This window comes from Carassius carassius, chromosome 29 (genome assembly GCF_963082965.1).
Source record: "Carassius carassius chromosome 29, fCarCar2.1, whole genome shotgun sequence".
Taxonomy (NCBI): domain Eukaryota; kingdom Metazoa; phylum Chordata; class Actinopteri; order Cypriniformes; family Cyprinidae; genus Carassius; species Carassius carassius.
Window position 1 is genome coordinate 20,118,506 of NC_081783.1, and position 12,064 is coordinate 20,130,569.

The 12,064-nt window shown below is 35.5% G+C and overlaps 1 protein-coding gene across 1 annotated transcript; it reads left to right on the top strand.

Moving 5' to 3' along the window:
- The first annotated feature begins 1,211 nt into the window (after positions 1 to 1,211).
- On the top strand, positions 1,212 to 10,099 carry LOC132110172 (caspase-3-like). The gene is made up of 7 exons (XM_059516769.1): positions 1,212 to 1,520; positions 2,368 to 2,413; positions 4,480 to 4,616; positions 4,714 to 4,842; positions 4,937 to 5,112; positions 9,359 to 9,473; positions 9,567 to 10,099. Exons 2-7 carry the CDS (start codon positions 2,373 to 2,375, stop codon positions 9,794 to 9,796), a joined length of 828 nt encoding a protein of 275 aa, XP_059372752.1. The 5' UTR covers positions 1,212 to 1,520; positions 2,368 to 2,372; the 3' UTR covers positions 9,797 to 10,099.
- The last annotated feature ends 1,965 nt before the right edge of the window (positions 10,100 to 12,064 follow it).

The window sequence follows — 12,064 nt, forward strand, 5'->3', positions numbered from 1 at the left end:
TGATGTCCATTTCATGTTAAGTATGTGTCTAGAAGAGACCAGGAACTGGAAACAGAATAACTTCCTTGAAGCTGAATGGCTCCCAAACTGATTTGATACTGATTTGTATTGGGGACTAAGTAAGGCTGATCAGATTAGTTACTGTAGGTTGTTGATTCCATCATGGTATTTCTTATTTCACAGGTGGGGAATCTTGCTATTATTTTGATCCAAATTTAACATTTGATGCACATATAAAACACATTCATAAAACTGCTTTTTACCATCTTAAGAACCTTGCATTCTCAATATCACTTATTCAAAAAGAGGGTTATACACACCTTCATTATGACTAAATTGGATTATTGTAATACCTTGTTCTCTTTCCTTCCAGCTAAATCTCTAAGCAGGCTACAGTATGTTCCAAATTCTGCTGCTTGTGTGCTTTCTCAAACTGCTCCCTGGAACACATTACAACCAGTGCTTCCAGTTGCACTGGCTTCCTATTAAGGCTATAAGATTGATTCTGAAGTTCTAATTTGAACATATGGGACTGCACGGGATGCATCTTTGTGATCTTATTAGTCCGTATATTCCACCACACCCTCTCTGTTCTGCCAACTCTCTTTTACTCCGTCAGCCTTCATTTAAATTTAAGACTATATATGGGGGAAAGAGCTTTTTCATTAAAAGCCCTCAAGCTGGAATGCACTTCCTTCTACCATCAGAAACTCTTCAACTTTGGAACACTTTAAAATTCTCGTAAAGACACATTTATTTAAGGTTGGTTTTAATTAACTGTTGTTTTGTTCTTGTTGTTTTAGTTTTATTTAACTGATGCACTTTGGGTTTTAGAAAAGTGCATTACAAATAAACTGCATTTATTATTTTATGTGCACATTTAGGCTTCCAGGCATCTTTTGAGCATTGCATTGAGAATTTTAAGCATCCAGGGCTATGAAAACAGAAACATCAAAAAAGTTTTCTTCATCAGTTGAACATCAAATTAGCAAATTAGATTTCTAAAGGTTCATGTACAAAAAAATTACAAACGTGAACGCAGAATCAGCCAATCAGCATTTTCTGTTCGAGCAGAATACGTAAATTTAGATTTAGATAAAGCTCAAAAGTCCGTTATAAGAATTACTTTCGTAATGACTTCTATAATATTGTACTTTCAATATTGGAGACTTGTGTTTACTGCGCATGCGTTTTTCGTGGGTGGAGCCAGTCTCACGGAACTATTTAATGCTTGGTTCTTTGGTTCATATTTATGAGTAGGATTTCGCTATTGAAAAGACGTTAAAAATATCAATTAATTAATATTTACAATCTAAAATTTGTCTTAGAGGACGTTAAAAATATCACTCCATTAATATTTACAATATAAATTTGTCTGTAGGCTACGTTCTACTCTCCCTCCCTGCTAAAGAGAAACTTTCTTTGGGTTTGTACTACGAGAGTTTAAAAAACTTTCCGGATCATCAGAACTACTTGTATGTCATTTCTCTTTCAGAAGGAAAACACCTGACAACACAACTGTAAGTTATTTACTTTAGTCACTCTACTGATCACCTTAATTGCATTTACTACATTCGTTTTTTTTTCAGAATGAAATGTGCTTTTAAAAAACTAATGATTTAATTCTGAATGTGATTGAGTGTTTTAATGACAGATGGATTTAGATTTTTTTTTAAAAGAAAGAAATCAGAAGTGACTGTAAATGCCACTAAAGAGACTCAATGGATTCTGTTTCTGGTTAAAATTAGGTTTTGTCTCATTAAGGTGGCTGTGATAGTCTAAGACAAAAATTCATAATACAAAGTTACCATAACTCTTCATAACATAATAGACTGACCTACTTCTCTAGAATACTGCAATCTTCAAGCAATTAACACGTGAGAGGCTCAGCCTACAGTTACCAATCTGTTAGATCTTTGTAAATCCAGATATTTGTGATCATTATGGATGTTCAACATCTAGATACTAAGAAAGAAACAAACAAAGTTATCTTTATATGAACTTGTTACACCTGTTGTTTTAAAGGTAAGGCTTTATGGGAAGTGCGTTTGAAAACACATATTGTATGGTCATTTCCTTACAAGAATACAGTAGTCATCCTAAAGTATTGTATGTCATTTTTTATGAATAGTTGTAGTAACATCAATGTGTGTGGGAGTACAAAATCAGTGACTAGCATTTGACTAGCACTTACAGTAACTTGCATAGAAACTTGCAAAATAAAAAATGATAATTTCCTCATGTTATGTTACTTGGAATTGCTAGAGAATGTGTTGATCTGACATAATAGTCTATAACATTTATTAAAATTGCTGGAAATGTGAAGCATTATGTATCAGTAGATCTGTTTCTTTTGTTTCCCTTTAGTGACCATGTCGGACTCTGTGGATGCCAGACAAGTGAATGCCGAAGAGTATGTGTGATTTAAATAAAAACTGATAAATTGCAGAAAATTTATTACAAGCAACAGGCATACGAAAGGAATAGTTCAGCCAAAACCAAAACTTTGCTGAAAAATAGATGAGTTTGTTTCTTCATCTGAACAGATTTTGAATTGCTCACTAATGTTGCTCTGTAGCAGAGGTGGGTAGTAACGAGTTACATTTACTTCGTTACATTTACTTGAGTAATTTTTTGGGGTAACATACTTTTCGGAGTATATTTAAAGATGGGTACTTTATACTCTTACTTGAGTAAATTTTTGGGAAAAATCTGTACTTTTACTTCGTTACTGTGGGCGACGCTCCTCTCGTTACTTTATCTTAATGCAATAAATGTTATAAATGCTTCAGTTTATTCCAAACGCACTGTCTACTTTTATCTGGACAACGAGCGATGCCCGTTCGCGAATGATTCAATCTTTTTAGTCAATTCTGTTCAAAGGCTTGATAAAACTAGTTGGCAAACGAGTGAATTGGTTCATGAATCAGTTTGAATGAGTCATTCAGTTCCCTGCCGCACGCGCTGAGCATCTGAAGCGGTTCACTCAGAGTTGTAACGTTTAACATCAGCAGCGTTGAAAACGTGGATATGGAACTGCACTGAATTGAAAGCAAATCTGCAAAGGCTATTATTTGCTTGCGATGGAGATCCTTATTAAATGAACACCGCGTGTGTTGTCTACTGTTTAACAGGTAATAACTTGGGCTACATTCGATTACAGTACACGATACCACTGTGACATTAGTTTGTTGTATGTGTGTGGCTTATAACAGAGGGGAGTCAAGTTGAATGCAGCTTCCAAAAGACAAAAAATAGCTGATTAAGATTTTATTAATTTTAATACAATCACACCGGTGCGAGTACGTTCAGCAAGTCATATCATCAGCTGCTACATTCAGATCTGTGGTCGCTGGCTGGCGCTGAGCCAGAGATAGATGCGTTCTTACATCGCTGCGCATTATAACCAATCACACACGATTCTGTTGAGCTCTTGAATGCAATGGCCAATCAGAGGTGTTCAGATGAGCCATCGCTAAAATGCCGGTGCTTCCTTCACTCGCTCACTGACTGAATACCTCTTTCTGGCGAATTCTCTCATCAGAAACAACAAAGTGCAGATGTGTGTACGAATCTATAATTAATATATTGATTTCACAGTGTTAACAGTTTCAGTAATTTTAATGGGAGTTTCTGAGAGTGATTGAAATCTAGACTGTCAGTGAAAATGATCTTTAATAATGTAAATGTTATTTGCTCTCTTTCTGAACAATGAAAGATTAGTAGCAATATTTATATCACATAAACTTTCAATGTTAAATTCACATTTAATATAAAGTCAGTCGTATTAAAAATATGTTATGGCATGACACCTATATCTGTTACTTAAGTAAACAGACAGGGTTTTATAATAAATTACATAAATTGGAGTAAAGGCTGATAAAATATATACATTTATACACACACACATACATTACATACATTTTATCTATATATCTAAATAAAAATAGGCTCAGTATATATGACCCAAAGTAACTAGTAACTAACTACTTGAGTAGATTTTTTATCCGATACTCTTTTACTCTTACTCAAGTAACTATTCAAGACTAGTACTTTTATTTTTACTTGAATAAATATTTGTAGAAGTACTTTTACTTTTACTTGAGTACAGTTTTTTGGGTACTCTACCCACCTCTGCTCTGTAGTGAATCCATTGGTGAGCAAGTAATGTAATGCATTTTTTTTTCCTTTTTTTTTTTTTTTTTTTTTTTTACATCTGTTCTGATGAAGAAACCTGTGTACATCCGAAATGGCCTGAGGGTGAAATACATTTTCAGTTAATTTTCATTTGTGGGTGAATAATCAAAATAAGTCAAAAATAGAGCAACCCATGGTTGGTTAAAGAAAAATCATCACATTGTGAAGTTAATGAAAGTAACGGCTAACTAATCATTTTTTTATTTACCACTTCCTAAAGTATCTGTAAATCATTTCCACAGTAATTATGAATGCATCATAAAAGTCTCTTTGTTTGCACAGGGGTTTATATGTCACAGATGCTGGAGTCGATCAGACGGATGCCAAACCACATTCAGATGTTTTTCAATACAATATGAACTATCCCAGTCTGGGACAATGTATCGTTATCAACAACAAGAATTTCCAGAGAAATACAGGTAAGAGCTGGGACTAGCCCTGATGAGTTGAACTAGTAAGTAGTAATTTACTCGTACTTTTTGTTGGATTAATCCTTTTTTTTTTCTTTTTGAACAGGATTGGGAGTTCGTAATGGGACAGACGAGGATGCAAAGAATGTGTTTCAGACCTTCTCAAATCTGGGCTTCAAAATAAAAATTTACAATGATCAGACTGTCTCACAAATGAGAAATGTGTTAACTAAAGGTATTTTTTGCAAGATGTTGATTGAGTCTGATTAGTGATTGGTTACAATAATTGAATTGATCAGTCATAAACTCATATATTCTTTCATCCTCAGTGTCTAAAGAAGATCACAGTAAATCAGCCATGTTTGCGTGTGTGTTGCTGAGTCATGGAGAAGATGAAAGGATATTTGGCACAGATGACTGTATTGAGCTGAAGGAACTGTTTGCACTCTTCAGAGGAGACCGCTGCAGATCACTGGTGGGGAAACCCAAGCTTTTCTTCATTCAGGTGAGCTGATTGATAATATAAAGTATTTTATTGTTCAAAATTGTGTTATTTTACAACCACTGATGTACTTTTATCATCTTAATTTTTATTAGTTTATATGTATGTATGTATGTGTGTGTATGTATGTACAGTATATACTACGGGGCCATTGAATGCTTGAACCTGATTGGTTTCTGAACGTTCTGAGGTGTGCAATTATTTTCAGGGAAACACAAGGCGAACGTAGTTCCAGGCAGCTCTCTTGACCGCATTACAGTTCCATATCACTTCGCAAAGTTAACTGTAATAACTAGGGCTGTGTATTGCCAAGAATCTGGCGATACGATACGTATCACAATACAGGGGTTAGGATACAATATGTTGCGATATTGTCAGCAAGGCGATGTATTGGGATATTTCTTATTTTAGGAATAAGATATATTTTAAGGAAAACTGTCATTAAGAACACAATTCAATTCACATTTATTTGTATAGAATTAAAGGGAATTAAAGTGCTTGCAGGATCCTTTAGTTTAATGTATAATACATATGTAATACAAATGTATTTTATAAAAAGACCATATATATATATATATATATATATATATATATACTGTACAGGTGCTGGTCATATAATTAGAATATAATCAAAAAGTTGATTTATTTCACTAATTCCATTCAAAAAAGTGAAACTTGTATATTATATTCTTTCATTACACACAGACTGATTTAGTTCAAATGTTTATTTCTTTTAATTTTGATGATTATAACTGACAACTAAGAAAAATCCCAAATTCAGTATGTCAGAAAATTAGAATATAACCTAAGACCAATACAAAGAAAGGATTTTTAGAAATCTAGGCCAACTGAAAAGTATGAACATGAAAAGTACGAGCATGTACAGCACTCAATACTTAGTTGGGGCTCCTTTTGCCTGAATTACTGCAGCAATGCAGCATGGCATGGAGTCGATCAGTCTGTGGCACTGCTCAGGTGTTATGAGAGCCCAGGTTGCTCTGATAGTGGCATTCATCTTCACAATACCCCATAGATTTTCAATGGGGTTAAGGTCAGGCAAGTTTGCTGGCCAATTAAGAACAGGGATACCATGGTCCTTAAACCAGGTACTGGAAGCTTTGGCACTGTGTGCAGGGGACAAGTCCTGTTGGAAAATGAAATCTGCATCTCCATAAAGTTGGTCAGCAGCAGGAAGCATGAAGTGCTCTAAAACTTCCTGGTATACGACTGTGTTGACCTTGGACCTCAGAAAACACTGTGCACCAACACCAGCAGATGACATGACACCGCAAACCATCACTGACTGTGGAAACTTCACACCTCAAGCAACGTGGATTGTGTGCCTCTCCTCTCTTCTTCCAGACTCTGGGAACCTGACTTCCAAAGGAAATGCAAAATATACTTTCATCAGAGAACATAACGGTGGACCACAGAAAAAAAGTGCTTACAGGATTCCTAAAGAAAACAATAGTAAAACAATAAGAATAAATACATTTGTTGAACCTTTCCACTTGGATTTCACAGGTTTTTCATTTTGTATTTATGTACTGTGTGGAATTGCCGAAACCACGGCGCGAGCACTGACCCAATTGCACAAAACCCCAGCTGCAGCCACGCCGCGCTGTGACCCTACCGCCCACCTCGACCCGCCCGGCTTGAGCCCCTCTTCACACGGGATGTGGCGGGACTGAGCCGGCGCCCTCGCCACGATCTCGCGGTGGATGTTAACACAAAAGCCCAAATGACGGCACACTTCAGCTTTGTACACCGAACCAGGAACAAGGACAATTCTTTCATCCTCCATTACTAGCAGCGAATAGCAATATTAATGCTAACATCACTGGCTTGCCCTAATGCTAGTAATCCCTGTTACTCTCACTATCTAGCGGTCGGGATGTATACTAAAAATTAAACAATTACCATGATTCAGTATCGCCAAACTAAATATCGCGATACTCACATGTATCGATATTTTCTTGCACCACTAGTAATAACGGTCATGCAGTCTGCACAAAGAGGTGTTGTAAGCACTGCCCTGACGATTTTATCAGTTAGCCTATATAGTGTAACAACTTAAAGGCTACACATTACATTTCTCGCTAGCGAGTTAATAACAGCACTGTTTAGAGACACAGTTGAGGGACGCACAGAGGTAGCCTAAAGGCTGATTTATACTTTCTGAATCAGACCTACGCCATAGCCGTAGACACACTCCCTTACACTGTAGCCTGACGTGCACCTCTCCAAAAATCTAACAGCGTGTCAATTCTACCCGGACTGCTGTTATTGGACTGCTAGAATCCCTCCCTCTGTATGTACTTGAGTTTTGTGTGTGTTTTTGTGCACTCTTAATATATTTTAATGTTACACCTTCTTATATAAAATAAAACAAAGCAAAGAACAAGTGTCTTATCATTTATTATACTTCATAGCATTATACATTAGTAATTGTCCGCAACAAACAATGGTGATCTGCCACGATACAAGTCCTTGTGGAGATCGAAAGAATGCCATCTTCTCCTTTTGTAATTTTAAATAATGATTTAAAGGGGTCATATGATGCAATTTCAATTTTTCCTTTCTCTTTGGAGTGTTACAAGGTCTTGGTGAAGAAGAAGATCTGTAAAGTTGCAAAAACAAAAGTCTGAAATCCAAATGAGCCACACACCCCTAAAACAGCTCATTCAAACACAGCCCACATGTCTACATCACTATGTGGAAATATTTGTGTAATGCCGCCCAAATGTTCACAAAAAGAAAGAAGCCGTGGTTTCAGTAACCAGTTAGTGTTGAAGCAGCCATGTCAGGGAGATGCTGTGTGTATCTAGACGAAAGCAAAAGCACTTTATTTGGCCTTCAGAAAGTAGATGCATCTAGGAATCTTTAAGATTACTTACAACAGAACAGCAACGCATTTTATGGACGACCGTTTCGTGAATCTAGGAGAGGAGTTCATTCTGACTTTGCTACGACAATCTGGCACTTCTTAATCAGCTACTGTAAGTATGTTTTGTTATTAGTTTAAGGATTTGCTATTTACTGTTCAAATGCAGAGTTCTTTGCATCGGGCATTGCGCGTGCACGCGTGTGTGTGTGTAATAGAGACAGAGAGACAGGGTCAAACAGTGGAGTCAGATGTCTTAACCGGCCGTGTCTTGTGTACTGTAAACACATACAAGCTTCATCACTGTGTATGTCACGTGACTCTGTTCCCCTTTCGGGCTTGAACTGATGGTAAAACTAAGATCATAAGGCTTTACATTTATTTTGAAAGAAGTTGCTTGTGATTATGGAAAGGGGAGTTACATTTCCAATGAGTGCTTATGGTGTTCGGCCAATCACAATGCACTGGGTCAGTTGGCCAATCAGAGCAGACTGTGCTTGTCAGGAAGAGGGACTTTGTAGAAAACGTTGCATTTGAGAGAGACGGGGCTTAGAGGACCTACAATAATGTACAGCCCGAATATGTGATTTTTAAACATTAAAGTATGTCATCATATTCTATTACACCAAATACACAAAATAATGATCTCTAAAAATACATCAATGATTTGATATTTATTTGCCGCTGTCACAGCCATAGACATAAATAGTCTATGGTCACAGCTATAATGCTTTTTATAATGTAAAAAAACGCTGTTGCTTTTTGCACAACAAGGATATAATCAAAGGAAAATTGGGATAACCTCAGCTAGCTGAAATTTTTTTTTTTTAATCACTCTGAAGCCAATATTTTATACAATTAATAAAAAACTATATATATATATATATATATATATATATATATATATATATATATATACAGTCGTGGCCAAAAGTTTAAAGAATTACATAAATATTGGAAATTGGTGTGTGTGTGTGTGTGTGTGTGTGTGTGTGTGTGTGTGTGTGTAGTATATGTTTCGGTCTTATGGCACTCATTTCACTGCAGAGGATCTGTTGCTGAGCAACTTATTTACATCTTAGCCAATTTTCAAGGAAATATTCATTTTTGTGTGAACTATCCTTTTAAAAATAAACTAATCCGACAGCCTTGTGATTTGCCACTTTTCCTGTCTACATATCAATCAATCTCAATAAAATCCTTTCTAAATGAACAATTCCTTCTTGTATTTCCTATTAAAGGGCTCTTGCTTTTTTTTTTTAAGTAGCCAGTAGACTTTTGTTCACTAACATGCAGAGATGCAAATGATATGACATCAATAGCTTCTTACACAGATGCTTGAGTGTTTGTCCTGTGTGTCTCCAGGCTTGCAGAGGCACAGGTCTGGATGATGGCATCGAGTGCGACAGTGTAGGTGAAGAGGGAGCACAAAGGATTCCTGTAGAGGCAGACTTTTTGTATGTCTACTCCACTGTACCAGGTAACTAATATTCTAAGAAACTTTCTTGAGAACCAAAGAAGAAAATGCGCAGATATAAATGCCCTTACTTCCTTCTTTTCTGTCTGTTCTCAGGTTATTACTCTTGGAGGAACAATGCTAATGGTTCCTGGTTCATCTCCTCACTGTGTGAGATGCTGTTAAAATACGGCAAGCAGCTGGAGATCATGCAGATCATGACACGTGTCAACCACAAGGTGGCGCTGGACTTTAAATCCTCCTGCAATGATCCAAAGATGACAAACAAGAAACAGATCCCGTGTATTGTGTCTATGCTGACCAAAGAAGTCTGTTTCCTTAAATAATTCATGTGTATTTTACTGATTATGTTGCAGTGGGATACAAACACTTTTAAATCATTATTTTAATAATTATTATGTAGCCGTTTAAAGCACTGCACTGCAGTCAAAACAGGAAGGGATATAAAGGGAATTTTAAGGGAAATACTGGATTTTAATACACTATTATTTGATCATGGGTATTTGAAATGATATATATTTTCTTAATCCTGGTGTGTGAAATGTTACAGTGCTGGGTTTGACACAGACAGCTCTTGAGGTTCTCCATGATTTTTATGGCTGTCACTCATCATTTGTGCATTGCTTGGTTTGTCTTTGTGCAGACGTCTGTGAGATTCACAGTTCTCAGGTTCATCATCAGTTATCATCAGAAGTAGACCATAAATAATAGCACAATTTGTATCATGATAAATAAAAATTTTAGTTTGCTATAAGCTTGTGTGCTTTGTGTAATTTGCGTTGAGAATGTAAAGTTTATTCATAATGTTTACAAAAAAAAAAAACCTTTACAACTTTTATCAAAGAATCTTGAAAATGATTTCCACAAAAATATTAAGCAATGACAGTATTAATATTGATAATAATAAAAGTTTCTCACTAAATCAGCATGAGGTTATTCACACCGAATATTGATTTGATTTATTTAAGAGAAGTGAAGCAATAAAAACTATAAAAGCAAATATTTTTAAAACATTTTTTTAAAACTAAAATTGATAAGTGTCTAAATTCTCAAAGAGTTACTTTAGGATCATTGAGATGCTATTATAGTTTTTATTCATATTATAAATTAGTATTTATTTGTATGTTTTCTATTTTCATTGGTGCTTTATTGGCATTTTTTATTTATTTTTTTGGTTTTTAATATGTCTATATAGTATTTTTTTTGTTTGTTTTTTATTTTATTTTAGATTTATTTTATTACATTGTTAAAATTATGAAATTTTGAAATGCTGCATTGGCAACTAGATAAAATAAAAGTACTTTTAAATATATTTTATTTCAGTTAACGTTTATTTTTTATTTACTTTTCAAGGAATTAACTTTTAGTTTTAGTGAATTATAATAATATATGGTAATATTAATAAATAAATAAGAGACTTGTAGCACGAGATCACACCAGCATTAACCACAAGGTGGTGTTCTGTTCTTAGATCCCAGCCAAGTGCTTAAAAACAAGCTGTGTTCCTGAGAAATGAGACAGAAAGCAGAACAACTCCCTGAAACTTTATCTTATTTCTGTTTCAGTCTTGTTTCTCAATCATCTGTCAAGCTGTTTCCTTTTCGTGTTTGTTGAATTCAAAAATATTTCTATACAGGGGAAAATCATGGATGATTTAAGAAAAGAGGATTGATTTTAGAAAAGCTTTAGGGTAGTTTTGCAATTATGGGACTCTAGCAAAGTATATCTGAGTCCAGTGTATTATTAAAATATGGTTTGTGTTGTTAGAGTCGGTGTGTTGCATATCTTTTATACAGTCTATGGTTGCATCATACGCTGGGAGTTGCAGGGCTTGGCAGCATAGATAAGATAATGAGTGTCTCTCTCTCTCTCTCTCTCTCTCTCTCTCTCTCTCTCTCTCTCTCTCTCTCTCTGTGTGTGTGTGTGTGTGTGTGTGTGTGTGTGTGTGTGTGTGGAAAGACACAGTGAGGATAGGATTGCACAGCTATAATGCTTTTAACAACTTGCATTGCTTCTCTCATCTCTACAGCTCAATATCTTTCTGTAAATGTCATTCCAGCTATAGTCATGGACACAACTATTATATGCACATCAGTAGTGCACTCAATAAAAACATAAAATAGATTAATGCATTTTTGGTCAGATGCATACAGCTATGCATTATGCACAACACCTTCATATAAATATATGTGATGTACATTAACACAAATGAACTCTCAGAAATTTGGTAATTTTCTAATCACACACAACCAGCACTAAAGCGCGATACATATCTGCATGTGGCAGCTTGAGTTTCTTTTCTGCCTGCTTCGCCTTTAAGAAGCAATAACGAAACAACGAGGAAGTGAAAATGAAATCGAGTTTCGCATTTCATTCTGCAGCCAATGAGCAAACCAGCGCAAAATCTACTATGGCGAAGGTTTAGCTAATGAATATTTAGTAGGTTCGGAGACGTTGCTCGGCTTAAAGTCTCCGGTATTTTATTGTTTTACATGAAGTATTGCGAAATAACTACACACATAATCAAAGCTGTGAGAGGAAAGAATAATAAAATAAGGTACAAGTGATGTTAATGAAAATAATTATGATATACA

Excerpts from the sequence above, each read along its gene's own strand:
- LOC132110172 (XM_059516769.1), top strand. The coding sequence starts at position 2,373 with ATGTCGGACTCTGTGGATGCCAGACAAGTGAATGCCGAAGA. Across the intron at positions 4,617-4,713 it reads GAATTTCCAGAGAAATACAG|GATTGGGAGTTCGTAATGGG; the intron begins GTAAGAGCTGGG and ends CTTTTTGAACAG. Across the intron at positions 9,474-9,566 it reads TGTCTACTCCACTGTACCAG|GTTATTACTCTTGGAGGAAC; the intron begins GTAACTAATATT and ends GTCTGTTCTCAG.